This window comes from Cryptotermes secundus, unplaced genomic scaffold (assembly GCF_002891405.2).
Source record: "Cryptotermes secundus unplaced genomic scaffold, Csec_1.0 scaffold828, whole genome shotgun sequence".
In the NCBI taxonomy this organism is placed as follows: Eukaryota; Metazoa; Arthropoda; class Insecta; order Blattodea; family Kalotermitidae; genus Cryptotermes; species Cryptotermes secundus.
The window spans coordinates 421,258-442,198 of NW_019720720.1; the positions used below are offsets into that span (position 1 = coordinate 421,258).

The window sequence follows — 20,941 nt, forward strand, 5'->3', positions numbered from 1 at the left end:
ATATATATATATATATATATATATTCCAAACAAGTTCAGACTTACAGGGAATCGATATAACATTTGGATGAACTTCAAGACTAAACACACTGTTCATGCATAAAACCCAGACCAGAAAGAGATCTGCAACAGACAGCACAGTACATCTGTAGCATTCCCTGTGAATGTGGTGGAAGCTACATTGACGAAACAGGCAGACCTCTAGCCGTGCCGCTTCGTGAACATAGGCAGAATCTCAAAGATGGTCTTCTAGAGGAATCAAAAGTAACCCAAAATGCCTATGAAGTGGGTCATAGGTAGGCTGGCATGGAACTAGGAATTTGGAAATTGAAAGTGACAGCAGGTATAGGAAATGTAAACAATCTGCCCATATGGTGTACTTAACCAGTCAGATCAGCCAATCCAGTCTGGGCATTTCTCCCATCTGGACACCCCTTATCAGGAATGAGGTTACCAACTCAACAGAGATCAGTATACCCCCTGGTCTCTGTCCCAGGCCTTAGGCCGCCTCAACCAGCAGGTCACGACTTCCTACCAGGTTCTTTATGAGTTTCTATATGGTTTTAGTCCCTAGTTTTTAGTATTTACACCACATATGGCGCTAGTGGGAGGCACAAAATGGTTGAAAAAATTCTCCATTTAATTATATGCATTGATTTTCGTGGACTTGGTTCGTCCTAAAATTTTCACCTCCCATTCTATCCTAGTTTCAGATCTGTGCATGTTATATCACAGTTTTTATTGCATATTTTCTTGTTATCTCCAATCGACAAGGCCTGGTCTCAGGTATAGGTATAGCTGTAGTTATTCTGACATGGGTTGTCAAGTGACTGAGGTAAGCTATTTCAAAGGGACCCAACAGAGTAGGTGTTGTTCCCCCTCACCTGAGGAGGGAAACAGATCCAGTTTCTGAAACATTGTGTTCTCTAGTTTTGAGAATACCGATCAATAGACAAAGTCTGAAAACCCAGTAATTCTATGCATATACGAGTATATTGTGTTTTGCATCATATCTGGCTAACAAACTGGAATATCCTGTTGGTTCTGTGGTATAAAAGTTTTCTCCGTAGTGATCATTTGTATCTGTGGAATTCATATTTTGAAACATTGGATTAACTACATGAAATGGGGTTTGTAATGAAGTAATGCATACTTGAAAGAATGAAATAGGGTTTCTTCTGCTCTCGTTCACTTTTCTAGATAATACTGCATGTATATTGTGCTGATAAGCCAACTAGAAAGAATTGCTTGTAAGTAAAGACCATCTTAGAAAAGTTATTAAATGACAGTATTATGTATTGTTTACAGTGTACAGGAAGCCAGGTTTGACCCCAGGTCGTGGTCAGAACATCTATAACTGTGATTATGACAGACCTCCAAATGAAAATCAAGTATGTGATGTGGATGTTAAGGACTGGTTCCCTTGTACTCAAGAAAATCACTTCAACTACCATAAATCTGCACCTTGCATCTTCATCAAACTGAATAAGGTAACTGGCACTAGAACCAGCAGATAACGTTCTGTTTTTACTTGTCTTTATCTGTTGTACCACAACCTGACTTTCCTCCTGCTTGTTAGAAACTAATAATTGCATGAGATATGTACAAGTATATAATGTTAAAAACATTTTTGTATTGTTTTGAATGTAGTTAATAATGTGGAGCAGTATCCTTCTTGAGAAGCTGATAGTCGGTAATTTAGTGAAATTTCATGACTTTTTTTGGAAACAGAATGTTAATTACTGTGCACAAGACTCGTCTGCTAGCCCTGCCTTGATCCAGTTGAATCAGTACATACCCTCACATCTTAACTGGTTCAAGGTCCATTACACTAATATTCCCCATCCATATGCAGGTCTTGCAAAGTGGTCGCTTGCCTTTCGGTTTTCCAGCGAAAGTTCTATGTGTATTTCTGTCCTCCCCCCTGTCCATACTACAGTTCACATACATCTCCTCTATTTAATTTCTGTTATCATATTTAACAGGGGCATAAATTGCAAAGTTTTTATGGCTTTTGTTACTTATTTCCTCTTAGGTCCATGTAACTATTTTAAAATTGTCCACTCACCTCAGTATTAAGATGGGGCTTAGAAAGAAAAGCTGGAATGGTATGGACTGGTTCAATCTGGCTGAGGATATGGACCAGTGGAGGGCTCTTGTGAACACAGTAATGAACCTTTGGGTTCCATAAAATGCTGGGAAGCTCTTGAGTAGCTGCACAATAGGCCGCTTCTCGAGAAGGGCTTGGCTCCATGAATGAGATGAGGTTTATATATATATATATTTAACTATTGACAATAAAGTTTTTTTTAAATAACATCTAGAAACTTTTAAAAACTTTACAACACCAGGATGCTGCTGTGATTGTGAAACCTTCGACTTTATGAGTACTGTGCATTATAGGATATAAGTGTATGTATTTTAAATTGAAACAAATCAAATTTATATATCTCTTCAGCATCCTGTTCTGTAACTTCCTTAGTGTGTGATACATTGAGTCTGCATAATCTTAAAGCCCATCTCGTAAAGTTCGTATTGATGGATGTAGTCCTGTTGTAAGTGTCGCAGTGTTAACCTTTAATTACAAAATGCTTACGGCCATATGGGTTACAGAATCCATTAGCAGTAAATATTTAGATCTTGTGAAGGATGGGAAATTTCATGATAGCTGATTGACTTTTGGCTCCTCAAGAAGGAATCTGTTTCAAAAGTTTAATCAGTTAATTATTATTTAACTTCATTGTTATCAGTATTAAGTCCTCTTTATGATATACCTTTACTTTTTGTTACCTGATGTGAACATATAATTTTAGGATTGTACATTTTTCTCTGTGGTGATTGAATTTGCCTTTATTGTGCTGCTTCCTTGCAAGTAGTTTTTCTTATGATTTGATATAGCAGTAATGCCATTGTCAGGGGCATTTACAAAAGTCCTGTGTTTTTGAACTTGCCAGGTGCAACCTGTGAGTGTTCTTGAATTGTGACAATATCATAAAATTTTGTCATTGCCACCTTGGGAAAAGACAAAGTCATAAAGTGAATTGTGGGTCTCTCTGACATTTTTCTTGAAGGTCATGATGCACATTGACATTCAGCTTTTTATCATTAAAAAATTAAGTACACCTTTTGCAGAAGTCTGTTGCTTGTACAGATCTTGTGTCAAAACACTTTGGCATGATCAAAATGACATCCCCATGTCATTACCTGAGTTGCGTATAGTGGTATGTGTATTTCCATGAACAAGGTCATTCACTTAAACAACTTCTTTGATTTGCTCATGGATGGATATTCTGAATTCTCTGATGTCACTCCACTTTTGAAGAGTCAAGTGTTGTGTTCTGCCCATTTCTTTCTTTCCTAAAGCAAGTTGTTAACATTTGTTGGTTTGAGTAACAGTTTCACCTTGTTAGAAGCAGAACTTAATGCACACATGCTGTTCTTTGAAATGTTCAGTTTTCTGATAAAATGCAAATTTCAGAGGATACAACACGCATCCCCACTTCACACAAAGTGATGTAAGCGTGATGTAAGCTGTGGTTTAATGAGTGACAAATGACCTCAGATTTTGCTGCACCTTCACGTAGTAGCGGAGATTAATACTAGTTGCAGTAATGTTATGCTGCAACCAGCCTGAAAATTAATTGATTGTACCATTCAAGTAGTTCAAGTTAGCTATCTGAACATTTATTATATTTGATTTACTCAGCTTGCTGTGTATTACCTTTAAGTTTTGGAAATGCTTGCGGATTTCTTATATTTTTCCTTCTACCCAGAAGATGGAGGTGATACGTTCCTCCGAAATGTCGGTTAACACCACATATACACGGTGCTAAATCCCAGAAGACTGCTTTCTTCATAGTCACCGCTGTGAAAGCCTCAAATCTTACAGATATAACACATGTTTGCAGAATTACTTCATTTTTATATCTCCTGTTGAAATGCCATTGATATTGCCGTTTTCTTGTATGAGTCCACATCATCAGAAGCCTTGGTCTTCTAGCTTTACAAATTTACCATCAAATTATGACCATGTGACGAGTGTTGTGTCTTTGCTCTTTACGTTGTTTAACATTTCTACTGGTACTTAAGGTATAGGAATTGGAAAGAGTTCTATAATTTCCAGTTCCACATTGTCTTATCTTTTTTTTAAAGAATTTGTACAAATTGCTGTAAGCTGTGGCTTAAGGTGGGTAATGTTTATTGTTAAACATTTTTTCAGATCTATGATTGGAGACCAGAGTTCTACAATGACACAAATGATTTGCCACATAAAATGCCAAGAGATCTCAAAGAACATATTATTGCCCAAAAGAATATTAATCCTCAGTTGGTAAGTGAAGTTATGCCCTTTCTTTATTTTTTGACAAGTTTAATTTTGGGATAAATTTGGAAAACATCAACATGACAATGGCCATGTTGGAAAAATGAGTTCTGAGCCAAACTCAGAAAGTTTATTTTCCTATTGTGTAGATGTCCTGTCCTACATATCTGTTGTTATTAATATTGTTATTTTGTTTTTTCGAACAAGTGATTCTACATTAAATTTGTTAGATAGAACATCAAAGTTCTGCACAATTCCATTTTTGTTATTTGTGACTTGAATGAATGTATAAGGGGTGGGCCTTCTTGGCCCTTGCACCGCGAACACAGTGATCTATTGTGCCTCAGCTATTTGTGACTTACAAGCCATAGTTCATGCAAAATGTGTAAGTATGAACATTACTGTCTTTAGGCTGTGACATCATGTAGTTCAGCAGATAGGTTCTCAGAAGTGTGTGTGTCTGATTCACAAATATTCATACTTAGAAAGTCTATGGCTGTGTTTGTTTTTTTTTCACCATTTTTTTTTTCTTGTCTGGTCTGATGCACAGTGAATATATATTGTAGCGTGTTGTGTGTGTCACGCTACAAATAAGTTTATGCTGTGTTATTTGATATAGCGAATTTATTCCACTCACTCACCTTACACACCTTACAATCATCTGCTCTTGCAGTGTTACAATTACTGCTTACACTATCTTGGCGATACTGGACTGTCCTCTTTAGCGGTTGGGTCCAGACTAACTGTGCAATTGCATTCAACCCCGTTTTATAACCTTGGTCACTGCTATGCAACAAACCCTCTATTATAACCGTGGAGACTCCTGTTAGAACTACAATAGAGCGATTGTTGTTTCCTATGCAACGGTCTATTCTAGCATTTCCATAGAAGTGACTCTTCTGGATTCCCGACATGTTACAATATAATACAGTAGCTTGCCTGATGTTTAGAAAATACTGTTTCTATGGGTGATGTGGACTACTCAAATATACATATATTATAACATTATGACTAAAACATGTGGCCAGCACACAAGTATATTTTGAAACAGGCCTCTCTAATATTCTGTTAACCTGGGATGTAAGATCAACTTCTGTGTGAAGAAATGGAAATCTGTAACTTACCTGTACAGTTTATTGCAGAAACATCATTAGGAGTTCTTTACAAGTGCACCACCACTCCTAACTCGCACTGTCTGATTATATTGTGGCATGTAGACCCATTGCTAGACAACGACTGCAAAATAAGCAACTATGCAACAGCTGTTAAGTAATGGCTCTGGAAACAACAGTCGTTGGTAGGCAGTGGCTGAGTAGCAGTCCCATGGGAATCACAACAGACATGAATGCAGCAATGCTATAGCAACTGAGGAACAGTGTTTTCTCTGCAATCTGTGCCTAGATATTATAAGCAGGACGAGTTAGTGAGGACCTATACTCTATTCAAAAGTGGGTGTTTAAGTACAAACATTAAACTTGCGCTTTACAAAACTCTGCTTGCATCTGTGGACAACACCCTGTTGGGAAAAGTAAGACCTTGCGATATACACAAATTACTAAATTTACTGAAATCGAGAAAAGCTTGTGGACGTGTTGGTATTCAAAATGAATGCCTTGGGCATCTTCCAAGAAGACACTGGTACATCTGACACATTTATTTAATCAGTGTCCCATTTTCCCAAAGCCTTGGAAATAAGCAAAAGCCATAACATTACTGAAACCTGGTAAGGACCCAAAATTCCCTCAAAATTAATGTCTTATTAGTCTGTTGTCAACAACAGACAAGTTATTTGAGAAAGTTATTCTGTAAATAGTCCAAAGGCACATTGAAGGAGGAGGCCTGCTTAAAGCAAGCCAGTTTGTTTTCTGTGCCCAATACAGCCCAACACTGGCCCAACCAGGGCCAATTTTCTTGGTGGTAAAGTGGCAAGGGTGTGAAGCTGACCACCTTCCTCCTAGTGCCAAGGTTGAGAAATATGGTGCTATGTCTCCACTGTCATATATGTTTTGATAGTGTGGTGCTTAAGTAATTAAGCACAGGGAAGACTTTTCCTTTACATTACACAGGGTCAACTTTACCTGTTACATTATTGAGTACACTCTTTATGCTTGCTTGTTGTATAGAAATTGAAGGAGTTTAAATGCCTGTAGGACAAACAGTTTCAATAGCAGTCATATATTTCTTGGAATGTCTCAGTAGTAAGTAGATGCAGAACTGAACCTGTCTGGGAGTTTACAGAATACTGAACAGAAAGTAGGCACATACCACTGATATTGAAAACTAATTTTGGGGGCAGAAAACATCAAGCTAAATTCTGTGGGGTCTTTGCAATATATGAGTTATTACTTGTCAGTTGATAGTTTGAAGCTTACTGATTGATTGGTTTACTGTTGAGTTAAATGACTATAATATTGCACTGCTTCAGCTGAACACAATTTGGGTAAGTTGTGAAGGTGAAAGCCCAGCAGATGTGGAAAATATTGGACCAATTAAATACATCCCTAAGCGTGGATTCCCTGGATACTTCTATCCTTACAAGAATTCAGAAGGCTACCTCAGTCCTGTGATGGCTATTCACTTTGAGAGGCCACGAAGTAAGTCTGTCAATGAATATTGGAATGTAATTTAAAGTTATAAATCTTCTTGAAATAGTTAACAAATTAACAAACTGTAGATGGTTGGCATTGAATGACACACTGTGATAATCTGTCCATCCCACACCTATGACTATGGTAATGTCCATCGGAAGGGAACTTTTGGATAATGGAAGATGGTTTTTACCTCTTCATAATGCTATCAAGGTCCAACTCTCCACAGTCCAACTCTGAGCAGCAGAGCCACCACCTCCTAACACCTATCCTCTCCTAAGGGCACTTGGTAAGAGGAATTACACTTCAGTCTATCTGATTTTGCAAAGCTTAATTCTCTCTCTCTCTCTCTCTCTCTCTCGGGAATTATGGGTAAGGTTGAATCTGTAGAATAGCCACTAACTACCCACCTCTTGGGATGAAAGGGTTATCAACAATTCAATGCATTCATATTAACTTATTTACAATGTTAATGTATTTACATATTAAAACAGTAGATACATATTCACCAGATCTTGCTTGTTGCCTAATGAACTGAAATGTTTTTTATGTTCTAGTCATGATATTAAACCCACTTTATTGCAATTTTCATGGCTTTATCAGTTCAGATCATTTATCAGAATTAATGGCAAAGGCTATTGCAGCCCCTAGTGATTCAGTGTCACCATCATAACTGGTTGGTGACACAGTATCTTAAACCCTTTGGACATTATAACAGATACCTGCCCTTCTGTCAGTATATACTGCTCCACAAAGATTGGAAAGGAATAAGACAATTTTGACATTATTTTGAGGGCTTTTAGGAATATTACATTATCTCAGCTCTGACAAACTGTCTGACCATTAACTACTTCTGTTCCCCCCCCCCAGTCTTTATGGTACCTTGTCTTTATGTATCCTAATAAAGCTGTGAATCAGCAGTTACTGCAACCGCAGTATTATGTCATCAACTCACAATTTAGCAAGTGGTGAACTACTTCCCACATCACCGAGATCCAGTTTTCCATCCACCTTTTCTTCCTCTCTCTTCGTTCCAGATATTCTCACCATCTTGTTCTCAAACGCCCTCAATCTGTGTTCTTTCCTGAGGAAAAGTTTCACACCCATACAGAACAAAAGCTGAAACTATGCTTTTACATTTATAGATCAGAGACAGGAAGAGAAAAGATTCTGAATTGAATTGTAGCAAACATTGCCTGAACTTGATCTCCATTCAAAATTAATCATTCATCAATAATGATTCATAGTACTAAAATATTATGTTTATCCAACTCTAACTGATTTTTTTAACAGTCATCTTAATTCCACAATGATTAATGTTTTTGCTTCCAGTGGAACTGGTCCTTTTCATTTAGACTTTGGAATTTGCAAGGGCTAATCAGTGATGTGGGCTGGTCACGGTAGCTGAATTGTCTAAGGCGTTCACTGTCTTCGCTCGCTCGGAAGCTGGGATCATGGGTTCGAATCCCACTCAGGGCATGGATGTTTGTGTGTGTTTTTCTGTGTTTGTGACAAGCTAATCACCTTCCCAAGGAGTCCTACCATATGTCTAAGATCTAGAAAAACCGAAGTGAACGGAGAAGTTCATGGAGGTAGGCCTAGGTCCACTTGGGCTGTAGTGCCAAGGGGCGAAAAAAATCAGTGACGTAATTGAAAAATTAAGAATTTTGCATTGAATCGTGCAGTTTGCTCATGTCTGGTATGGTACTATAATGTCTCGTACAGATACTTTCTTTACCAATTTTAACATGTTTATGTGAAATGTTTGTGGTGTTTATTCTGTAATGGCTTTGTTATATCTGTGTCATGGCAGATACAGTGTGGTTATCATGAGGACTCAGTAAATGCCTCATCTTTATGCATTACACCTAACACCTGATTATTTTCAGCTGGTATCCTGATCAACATTGAATGCAAGGCTTGGGCACGCAATATTATCCACAATCGCCAAGAAAGGGTTGGCATGGTTCACTTTGAGTTGATGATTGATTAATATAAGGTCACATGCTTGTAAGGAACTGAGAAATTTCCAGAACAAAAGAGGCCTTGATGTTTGAGGTAGGATATGGGAGATGGATCAGCAATTTGTTATGGCTGTACTCTCTGCCTTTGTTTATTTAATATTCAACAGGTATAGGGAAGACAGCAAGTTTACTTCCAAATCTGTTTTGCAGTCCAGTGTTTTCATTCCATTTTTATTGTCCATTTATATATTAAAATGGGTTACAAGATGAGACATAGGAATGTACTTTTTTTTTAAGATTCCATTGATGATGAACTCTAATCTTACCTGTTTGTTGTATGTTTTTTATACTCCTTTACAAGATTGTAGTAGTTGAAATGCAGGAAGTGTAATTATTTAAAGCTTGTTTAGGTCCTTATAAATTGAGTTTTGGTTGGGAACAGAGCAAGTAAATAATTTCCAGAATATTATAGGATGTTTAAATAATTATGTGAAACTGGAATGCTGATAAAGAAGTCAGGCATTTTTATAGGCCTAGTCTTAAAAAGTATTTTTATCTTTTATTTTTTAATATTTTTAGTGCTTCATTCACTCATCATGTTTGGATTGTTATAAAACTGTTTTAAATAATTTGTTATGATTAGTTAGATTTACATTATTATTTTATTTAATACCTGCCAGGCTTAGCAATTTTCATAGAAAATCGACATATACAGATTTGTTTTATTTATATTAACAGCCTTCCCCTCCACAAATGTCCCTTCCATTTTCTTTGTGTTAAAGTTTGCAGGTTACACAATTACATCATTCTCTTCGTACATAATTTTAATGATATATTTTACTGGAATGTTATGCAATATACACATATATTTTTTGCATATGAACATGTGTAATTTTCACAAATTTGATATAATGTGAACATCAGTAATATATGGAGAGTGAAGTAGAGCTCCAGTGGCAGGTATTAAACATTCAAACTTCAATTGATTTGAGTGAGTGACAGAATTACTTTTTTACTGTATACTAGTAGATATTAGAGAACTGTTGATATCTTAATTGTAGTGGTCAGGTGTTGGCAACTAGCTCTTCAAAGTACTTCTGAAACATAGTATGAGGTACTGCCTTGTGAAGGAACTTGGACTTAATAGTGCATGACAGAGTGTACAAAACAATACTGGGTACACATGTGCAACAAGACACGCTGTAAGCTGTATGTCTTGTGTTTTCTTGCATTAAAACATGAGTGTCCAAGGATGTTAAGAGTGAGCTGATTTCCACAGCCAGAATCATGAATGTGGTAAGGAAAGCAGCTTTGAAGCTTTAATCTTTGTGATAGTGAGTGCTTTACTCCCTTTACTCAACACCTTGCAGTATATCAGTTGTCTGTGAAAGATATCAGGTGCCATAATGCCTTAGAACAAATATTTGCTGTAACTTTTTTGTAAATTTATGAAGAGGAGTGCCTGTATGGCCAGATTTCAGCTTGACAGAAGATTGAACTTATATGCAGGATACACACACACAATTTTTAATTATGCCTTTCTGTAAGATAATGTTACATTAAAGATCTGTAATTAATATAATTTCATTTTTTCCTTTGTATCAGAGTCAAACTGGATAAGTATTTCCTTTGATTAATGATATTGTATTCATTGCTGGTTAAGAGGTGTTTTAAATTTGAGATACGGTCTTCTGAGGTGTGAGGCCATGTAATTTTATAGCTAGGTATCAACATTTTGGAGGAATCTGCAGCTTCCATTTTCTACCCTGAAGATGAAGGCAGAAGGTCCCACTAAAATATTAGTGCCTACCATACTACATGGCATTACATGTCACTATAAAGCATGACTTTTTGCTCACCACTGTGAGAACCATAGATTTTTTGTTCTAAAATGCTAGAAGGAAGTTAAGGCTTTAGAGGACTACATATTTTGAAGAATACTGTATTTCGGGGTTGTGACACCACATAATCTTGTAGAAGTAGTTACTATAGGATTCTGACGATGGTGTATAACACACTGATATGTTGTATATCTGTATATATCTGATATATCTGTATGATGTGATATATGCTTTTATTTATTTCTATTAAGTTCTAAATTAGATAGACGTGATTTACTCCATTGTTGACGCTGGTTAAACACTATTAGTTTTTGTTACTAGTTCTTCTTTCTATTCCATGCCGTGGGGTCATGGACCTGGTTATGAGTTTAGTTTCGTGGCATAAATTTCTACAGATCTATCTATCCTGGTTCCACGCTTGTAAGCGTTTGCTAGAATTTGTTATGAATATTTTTCTTATTAGCTCTCATGGACTTAGACTGGTCTCAGGTTTTTATAATCTTCATGTTTTGTGACATTGGTTTGTCCAGTGATTGAGGCTAGCTCTTTCTAAGGGACGCAACTGAATAGGTGTTTTCCTTCACCTGAGGACGGAAACAGATCCAGTTTTGGAAACGTAGTGTTTTTTTATTTGTTATCTTAAAAACCAGGACGATGGATAAAGTCCAAAATCCCAACATATCAGAATCTTGTAGAAGTTTACCATTGTTTCAAGGCAACTTACTGCCTCCATCTACCAGATCAGAGAGTAAGCTGACAAGCAGCAAGCACACAGCAGCTTGTGTGATCCTTATGATGGAGAAATTACATTCCATTGGAAAAGGTGGCAGACTTCTACCAGACTATGTGGTGTCCTTATGAGGGTCTTGTATCCAATATTTATATAGAGATGATTCATGACTGTCTTAACATTGGAAACTTAGGCCTGAGGTCATTCCTAGTCAGAAATTTCTTGTCAGCCTAGGTCCAGTTGTTAGTGGCTGCACAACTATAGACATTTGAAATAAAGAATGGTTTGAATGTAAGTCATGGTAATGTCATATGATCAGCAATGCATGTTGGGATGCACTGATATCCAGATCTCAGCACCCTAGATTTTTACCTGAGGACACATGAAAGATCTAATGTATTAGCATGAAGCAAAAACACAAATGCATTTCTGTGTTACATTTTGGATGCTGCAACCAGCGTAAAGGACAATTTTGTGCATTAATCAATGCTCATATGGTTGACATTTCTTTTTTTTTTTTTTTTTTGGTTTCTGGGTGTGAAGTCTTTTTCAGTAATTCTGATATCAGGCTGTCATGCCACTAGAGAATTATTTGAATCTGATTCTACAGTTATCTTTCCTTGATTTGTTTCTGGGGCAGCCTGATGTAAGAGTGCAGGCAGTATGCACACTTCTTCACATTTCCATTTGCTTGTGCAGAGTTGGATTTTCCTGATAAATTCTTACAAGAACAAAATACTGGAAAGTGGGTGGTTTCCCCAACACAAAACATTACTTCCAATATCTGGAGAATTTGTAATAAAGGAAACAGACATATTCCTCTCAGTAAACCAGGTACGCCGGCCGTGCCATAGCTCAAGCGGTTAGTTGCTGGCTTCCCACTACAGCGGCCCGGGTTCGATCCCGGGTCTGGTCAAGTGGGATTTGTGGTGGACAAAGTGGCGCTGGGTAGGTTTTCTCTGAGTACTTCGGTTTCCCCTGACAATCATTCCACCAAATTCTCCATCATCATACTCACCCAGGGCAGGCTACAATAGGCCAATCAGTGGCTGCCGTGCTGAGTGGACCCAGTTGGACACCCCCCCCCACTAAACGAATTAAAAAAGACAGGTACACTAAAGAAATTTTCTTTTTTTCTGTTTTGTATATCTGATGAAATTTACTGTTCTCTGGATATATTTGTATCTTTCTGTTTTTTTATTTATGCATGCAAAAACATTATTAAGATAAAGTAGGTTTTAGAAATGTTGGTATATAAAAAGGTCCATAACATTGTATAATCTACTTGTCGGGTCAGCCAGATTACAGTTCTGTAAACACAGTCTCAGTAATACATTAGAGACTGTATTGCATTTGAGACAGAAGACAGTGTAATGTATTATAAGTGTATGAGGAAGTAATTACAGGATCAAATTACATAGGTGCTGAAAGTATTGTTTATATTGAATTTAACAAAATAGGGATAAGGAAATGGATATTTCTTTGTAACTGGACACTGTTTCTGTGTACATAATGCAGATTTTATTGAATGACTCACCACATTTATGACTAGTAATACTGGGCCTTGCAGCTACAGTAAGTGCTATGTGCTCTAGTATGTCATGAATGATATCATCCTCCAGCTGACTTTTGATTTTAACTTCAAATATTTAGTATAAAATGCCAGTAAAATAATAGGACTACATTACATACACAGAATCTGAGCAGATGATCTGTGTTATACAGTGGAACCTCGCTTAACGACCACCTCTCATAACGAGCAAAACAAATTGTAAAAGAATGACTCGCTTAACGAGCGACGTTTCGCATAACGAGTGACAAGAGGGGAAGTCCCGGATTGTGCGCTAGCTACATCAGTCTGTGTTTAGCACTCGTTCCGCTATCATCTTAGTGTCGCTTGTGATTACACATCTTTCCAAACTTGTGTTCAGACATAGTATTTGTGATTTTTTGTGCAAAATTTAATAACCCTTGCAAAAATGTCCCCGAAGAAAAAGCCGCAAAAAGACGGCTATAAGAGAATAAAAATAATCTTAGAAATGAAACGTAAAATCATTGAAAAGCGAAATTTTGAATCATCGGCAAAAACAAATGTCTCTAGACAGCTTTCTAGTAAAAAAGAATTAGATATGTATCATAAATAATAAACTAATTATTTCGATTTTTTTCTGCAAATCGAATTCGCATTCCAGGTTGGTTCATTCCGCATAAAAGAAAAGATGAAGATGATTCACGCTCATTAACAATGTATATATAAATTTCTTTGAATAAACATTATACATAATTTTTTTGAGTATTTTTTCGCCGTGGAACACATATCGAATTTTACATTAATTTATATGGGAAAAATTGTTTCGCTTAATGAGTGTTTCGCATTACGAGTAAGATTCTGGAACGAATTATGCTCGTTAAGCGAGGTTCCACTATATTTGTGAATGCTTGGGAGAGTGATGAAGCATAGAGATCATTGTACTCTCAAGTAAAAAAAAACCCCTTTGTAGTCTAATGAACATACATTGTTATAAAATTTTTCTAACATAAATAAATGCAAGCACTGATAACATTCCTTATTATTATTATAAAAACAGATTATAGTAAGTGATATATTACAGCATTTCTTCCACTCTAGAAAGATCACTTTCACACCCTTCTTTGAAATCTTTCTTCCTCATCACTATTAGGCTCACTGACTATCAGATCCAATTAAATGAAATGAATTTGTCAGATACTTCATCCATAATGCCATCTCATTCCATCGTTCGTTCTTAGGCTTTTTAGCATGTTCAATCTGTGGTAGCCAGTCGTCTTTTCCCATGTGCTGAAACTCTTCTCCAAAAGAATGTGTACATACTAAATATTGTCATGTATGAGAGGTTTTCGTGACTAATAATAATGGGTTCTGGCTTTGATGGACATGGACCCGAGAGAATCTGCGCTGGCGAGGGCCAGCAGCATGTACAAAAGACAGACCAGTCCTCTCATCAGAGAGAGCGCCCCACAGAAACAAGGCCGTAACTGTCAAACAGTAATAAATATCTGGTCAAGAGCTCCAGATGGGGCTTGACACCAAGACTTACTGACTGATCAACTGTCAGTCGCAATGTGACTTCGACTTCGACTTAGATTAATGACTAAGGGAGAGAGAGAGAGTGAGTGTGTGGATGTGACCGAAATGCTAATAAACCCTATCATCTGTACTAGAATCCGACATTTTCTTCACACGTAGAACCCCAACACATGACAATATTCTCATGTGTTGGTGTCTAGACTAGGTGTTTGGATTGCTAATTTGATTTATTGAACACTTATAACTTGTAACTACAGGTAACTATAGCATTTTCACGAATCTACGCGCTCTATAAATCGCTATTCTAAAAACTGAGGCTTCTGTGTCTTTCCCAGGCATTGCTAGGTGACGTCTCCCAACAATGATTATTCCTCTGATTCCTTGCCCATATCCTCGCTGGGTGACAGCTGGCTTGCAACTCACAGCCTCCTAGCAATGACTGACTACTTAGTTCAGTTCAGTAAATTGCTGCTGGTCCTCACCAGCACAGTCGTTCTTGGATTCGGATCCGTTGGGACCCGTGTCCATATTTATATTCAGGACTTTGACTGACTGCAGCTATGTTATTGTTGCCCTTCATACAAGGAGCTGAACGCGGCCACGCCCTTGGCCGCTGCAATGGCACTTTCTCATCTCCCAGTCCTTTCATGTGGCGCCTGAAGTCCATGGAGACATCGTGGACACGCATGACTTTTGAGCCCCAGGAGGCTGTGATATTGGTGGGCACCGCCCCAGACTCAGCCACTAGAGCTTATTTCAAGATGAAATCTCTCCAGGGAGCACTTATACAAACAGTGTGCGTGTGTGTTCCCACTGTGTCTATATCATTTTCACCGCTTATCATCGTCTTCATCCGATCTGTTGGTGCAATCCTTAACGAAAGTGACAGGCGCTCCCACATTGCTAGGGTATGAGTTTCATGGACTTCATGGACCGCAAATAGCGATATGTATACCCTACTTATGAATAAGTTCCTGAAGATTATGTCAAAATTATAGGTAATTATGGTTCAGTGTTGATGCATTTGGTTGTTGGCCCTGAGGGTGTATGTCAGGTGGCAGTTCGAGCATACTGTCACTTTCAATGTCGTTTGGATAAATTGACGACGACCCCAAGCAAAATATTGAAATTTTAATCAAACTTTAAATGTTTTTTATTGTTTTTAATTAAAATCCATTTATTCTAAGTTAAGAGATCACATTCACATGTGCTATGAGAAGTTTGATATATCATACAGGGCAACAGTTTTAGCGAATTAGAGACACCTGATGATGGCCGTGTACGGCTGAAACATGTTATGAGAAGGAAAGAGACAGTAGTAAGTTCCGTCATAGATGGAAGTATTATATGAAATAAATTACTTAAATCGAACTGGTTGTCCTGAGTATCTCTAGAAATAGTGACTACATTGTTTAACTATCTCGGTTCGTTCTAGAACTTTGCTTTATTCAAAAGATTATATTGTTAACCTCAGAATGAGATACGTGTAAATAACTTCCTTGCTTCGCCGTGTGATATGTGCGATTTTGCATCTTGCAGTATAATGTCGTCTGGCATTGTGAGACTTGGCAGTAGGCCTTTGAGGTAAGAAAAAATCTGTAATCCCCAGTCGCGCTAATTTGGACGGCTAAGGTTGTGGTGGCAAAGGAGTTCCGATGTTTGGCGTACTCGATGTCCCTCTCCTGTCAAACCTCCTTCCCCTACAAAATATCTAAATTTAAAACAAGACTCCCTCCAGCCCTCCGCCGCTTGTTTTCAGTGTTGGCCTAAAGTGACTGTATCGGCCATCTTAGCATATTCCAGTGCTCTTCAGTCAGCATAAGAAATGTCGAAGAATGTGGAAAACAATAAGGATGGTGGGATATTATCACCGGAAGTTGGGCTTCCTAAACCGGAATCCTTTAAGGTGTTCCTGTACAATCCTAAGACAGGAGCCGTGCTGGGAAGAACCGCCGGAAGTTGGTGTAAGAATTTCAGACTTCTCGTTTTTTAACCTATTGAGTAGTCACAGTGCATTGTGAATTGCAACGGAACTGTTCTAAATGTTACATATATATATATATGATGCATTATGTATTTCAGTAAATGTATTTTTATTCAGAGTATGAGAATACGTTGCTGTATTGGTTTTGAAGGTGGACCTTTTAAAAAAAGATTTTTTTTTTGCGAATGTATTATACTCTTATGAAAGTAAATGACGTGTTCTGCATTTTATTATCCGAAATGTGTATAAAATAAGTCTTTTTTAAGTAACAGTTGTGTAAATAGGCTTTAAGGAATATAGTGCACAAACTACAGTGCTGTAGGCCTATGCGAAAATAATTTGACCCATTAGACGACAAATTTAGTGAACTAATATTGGCTAGCAACATAAGCATGACGTAAAATGATGGCTGAAGTTATGTTACGTAATTTAGCTTAATTCACCGTTACATTTTTCGATGCAAGGGGTAAATGGAACTTACAAACTACAGTATTACATGTCATGTAGATCTAGTACGATCTTAATTAAGTATTAAAAGGTGCAAGTTAATAAAGATCCGTTCTTTATGTACGACCTTGAAAGTTCAGACGTAAGGGAGTTTCGGTCTGATATCTTTATCAATGCAACATTAAAAGGTTGGGAATTTTAATAGCTGAATGAACAAATTATTGTAGCGACACTAATGCTTTAGTGATATGACAAGTGTCCTGTTTGCCTTGGATCAGGACGATTAATTCCCATTATTTGTTAACTGAAACCTGTTGGGGATTGTTAGGTCTTCCGCGAATAAATATCTATATGACTATTTTAACACGAACGTCAGAGCTGCAATTTAATTTTATATTGCAATTGGAAAAGCCCTTCCGAAAAATATATATTTTTTTTAGAAGACGAGCTGCGAGCATTAGAAGTAGGTTTCATCTTGTATTATTTACTAACCGCCAAGCAAATTCTGGGATTTTAAAATATTTCAAGACCTCTTCCTTCCACATCCTGTCCTATTCATTATTCACAGCCATTTAACGCTGAAAATGGGGACACATGGCGTCTTCTTTCTTCTAAAACACTGTTTGTTTAACGAAGTTATATACAATACCATAAGACTCCGTAGTTACGAGTATTCTGACACACGATACGGCTAAAACCTAGGGCTGGAACACACACAGCGACATTGGTCGTACGGAAAAATGTACAATTTTTTGCCGTACGATCTCCTTTTCACACTAGAGCGACCAAATACATTTCTTTGCTCTCCGACTGTCGTACGGTAGATGTCGCATGTCGTCACGTATGAAAGCTAAGACTACAATTTATATTCTACTACTTGATGTGACATGAACCGTACGGACGTCGTAAGGACGATGTCGCTGTGTGTGTTCCAGCCCTTAAAGCCGGAGTACTCATATCGAGGAAGATGAGATTAGCGGGGATTGCATCACGTTATGGGTCTGAAGGGAAGAGATGACTTACGTGCCTAGGCATGGATGGAAATATAATATTAAAATGTATCTCCAATAATATGATCTGAGGATGTGGACTGGATTCTTCTGGCTCGGAATAAGGCCCAGTGATGAGTTCCTGAGAAAGAGGCAACGAACCTTCTGGTCACATATATGACCAGAATTTCTTGACCAGCTGAGAGACTATGAGCTTCTGAAGAAAGATCGTTTTCCATGAAGCTGGTTGGTTGGTTGGTTGGTAGGTAGGTTAGTATCCTCTTGCAAGTGCACTTTTGTCCCCTTAAGTTTCATAGTGCATGGTGTCCGTCCGATACTTGAGGGACATTAGTGCCACGTGATAACAGGTCGTGAAGTTCTGTAATTTTCGAAAAACATGGAATTTTTCAGCGTTAGGCAGCTTTTCTGTAGAATTATAAAATAAAACGCAATGCGTCTGCGCAAAACTATATTATTCGACGGCAATAACGCGCCTATAAATTCTGTATATAATACTATTGTGTATGGTAATTACAAATATGGCGGCGGTATGAAATATTGATATTATACTTGACAGCTGGAATTTGTATTAACGGAAATTGTGAACAGAATTGGTTCCTGAGTTAGATACTGCCAGTCAAGCCGTATTAAATGAAGCATTTAAAGGAAATCAGACGTAGGAGTAAACAATTTTTCCTGCATTTTTTTATTTAAAGAAGGGTTCGCGAAGCAATGGAGTTTTTGTACCACTGGTCTGGACCTATGCAACGTTGCACACGGAATATCTGGGAGCGTAAGACTGCTGACTTTTCAAATACAGTAGTAGTGGTACTCTAAAATATGCACTGGAAAGTAGAATGTACGTTTCTTGCAGCGCGCTTCAGAATAATAAATTGTGTCAGTGAAGATGAAAAGCCTTGAACTCTGATTATCTGCAGCAGAGACATTACTTGCGAATCCAGAAGTAGCTGCCCACAAAATTATTCGTATTTTATTGAATCCGAAGGTTCTTAACGTTTTCACGTTAAGCCAAGAGTGGTCCTTCTCCTGAGCGAAATGAAACTAGTCCGTAATTTCCCACTATATTTATTTTGACCCGGCTTAATAATATGATTCTTCCGTCTACGTCTAGGTTTTCAGGTTTCCGACCAAAATTGTGTATGCATTTCTCATTTCGTCGATCCGTGCTATATGTTTTCTCCAAATCATCCCACCTGAGTTGCCATCCTAATATATGACGAGGAATACGAATTATGATGCTCCTTATTATGAATAATGAATAACTGTCATGCACTTCGTAATTCGTGGTTTTATAATTAGTTTTATTTTTTTTTAACATTAAAAGAATACGGCTTCATTTAGGTGTTAAAGGGCCAATCGCTTCGCAGCAGCAGATTTAAAGTGCCTGAGGGCTACAAATGCGATTAGTTTTTTTACAATGGCTCTTTCAGCCCATTCAGGGTCCTGGCCTGCTATTCAGTTCCGTAATCATTTTTCACAGACGGTAGGACTCCTTGGACGGGTGATCAGCCCGTCGCAAGGCCGCTACCTAAACACAGGACAACACAGACACAGAATAAACGCATACACACACCAAACATCCATGCCTTGAGTGGGATTGGAACCCACGATCCCAGCGTCCGAACGAGCTAAAACATTTGATATCTTAGACCGCACGGTGACTGTTACCGGCAAAAATGCGGCTACTACGAAAAATATGGACAAAGTTTACAAAAAGGGTAAATAAAGGGTCTGGAGAAAAATTAAAATTTGTTCTTAGTTAATGGATCAAAGTGGATTAAAGGGAAAATAATTCTAGCAAAGGAAATAATACCTTTGTTGAAGATGCCAGTGTTCTTGTAGAGTTCATTAGAAACAGAAACACACCCAGCTTAGGTACCGGCACTGAAATCATGGTATAGGCTACACTAATAGCAAGGTAGTTTCTGCTTATCCGTGTAGGTAACCATCCAGGAATCCAGAATAGAAGAGGAAGCAGTTTTGCTTCTAAAAATATTCTTCAGAGGTGGGGCATCAAGGTGCCCCTACTGAAATGATAGGCTGAAAGGAACTGATGAATATGTCTTCATAGTTATTTCCACACAAGTCATTAAAAATCTACTGTAACAAAAACCTTAAATTTTTCTAAGAATTCTTATAATGTCATTGAGTTACAAGAGACAAAAACTAGGGTAATGACGTTTTTGAGGCCCGGAGTCAGGGTAAGATTTTGTGGCCTTCCTACACTATCGTATCCTACGTCCGCTCATTCCACCCAATGGCAAGTCTAAACAGCACAGAAGTGCCTTCTGTCGATTATCAGAATTGTAAATTAAATGGTATGAATTTCAAATCAGTAATGCCTTTTTGTTTGTATTATATCGAACTCGCCTTTTTACTATGGTTTGTGGTTTATTTATGTTAATGTTTATAGATTTTATTTTCATAACAGATGCAGAACGGGCTGACATAGCAATGAAGCTTTGGACAGGCATTCGGGAGGTTCTTGGTCCCACTCTTGGCCGGGACATTTGACTGAGAATTTTCTTGGTTTTCCTGAGTTCCTCCAAGCAAATGCCGGGCTGGTACTGCGATTATACCTTGACAAGTTCCTTCCGAATCCTTTCGATTCTTCATTTCCCGTTCAACTCTGTAAGTCTTGTTATTGACAGCATCATAAACTAGCTCACGAAATTATTCGAAATAAGATGATGTTTAGCAAACGTAACAGCAACTCCTGCCGGTCACGGTAGCTGAGCGGTCTAAGGCATGCACTGTCTTCGCTCGCTCGGAAGCCGGGATCGTGGGTTCGAATCCCACTAAGGGCATGGATGTTTCTGTGCGTTTTTCTGCGTTTGTCTACAGGTAGAGGTCTTGCGACGAGCTGATCACTCGCCCAAGGAGTCCTACCGAATGTGCAAGATCTAGTAAACCGAAATGAAACGGAAAGTTTCATGGAGGTATGCCTAGGCCCAAATTGGGGCTGTAGCGCCACACACACAAAAAAAAA

The 20,941-nt window shown here is 37.9% G+C and overlaps 2 protein-coding genes across 3 annotated transcripts in view; both read left to right on the forward strand.

Annotated features, from left to right (window-relative positions):
* The window catches only part of LOC111872191 (sodium/potassium-transporting ATPase subunit beta-2), a 32,561-nt gene extending 22,106 nt beyond the window's left edge, over positions 1–10,455 (forward strand). For both annotated transcript variants that reach the window (XM_023865848.2, XM_023865840.2), the window contains exons 4-7: positions 1,309–1,490; positions 4,220–4,330; positions 6,747–6,915; positions 8,799–10,455. In XM_023865848.2, coding sequence (XP_023721616.1) covers positions 1,309–1,490; positions 4,220–4,330; positions 6,747–6,915; positions 8,799–8,902 — 566 coding nt within the window. In that variant the 3' untranslated portion in view covers positions 8,903–10,455. The remainder of the gene's footprint in view (positions 1–1,308; positions 1,491–4,219; positions 4,331–6,746; positions 6,916–8,798) is intronic.
* Positions 10,456–16,266: 5,811 nt separating this feature from the next.
* The window catches only part of LOC111872187, a 45,010-nt gene continuing 40,335 nt past the window's right edge, over positions 16,267–20,941 (forward strand). Inside the window, exon 1 of the mRNA XM_033754639.1 lies at positions 16,267–16,475. Coding sequence (XP_033610530.1) covers positions 16,337–16,475 — 139 coding nt within the window. The 5' untranslated portion in view covers positions 16,267–16,336. The remainder of the gene's footprint in view (positions 16,476–20,941) is intronic.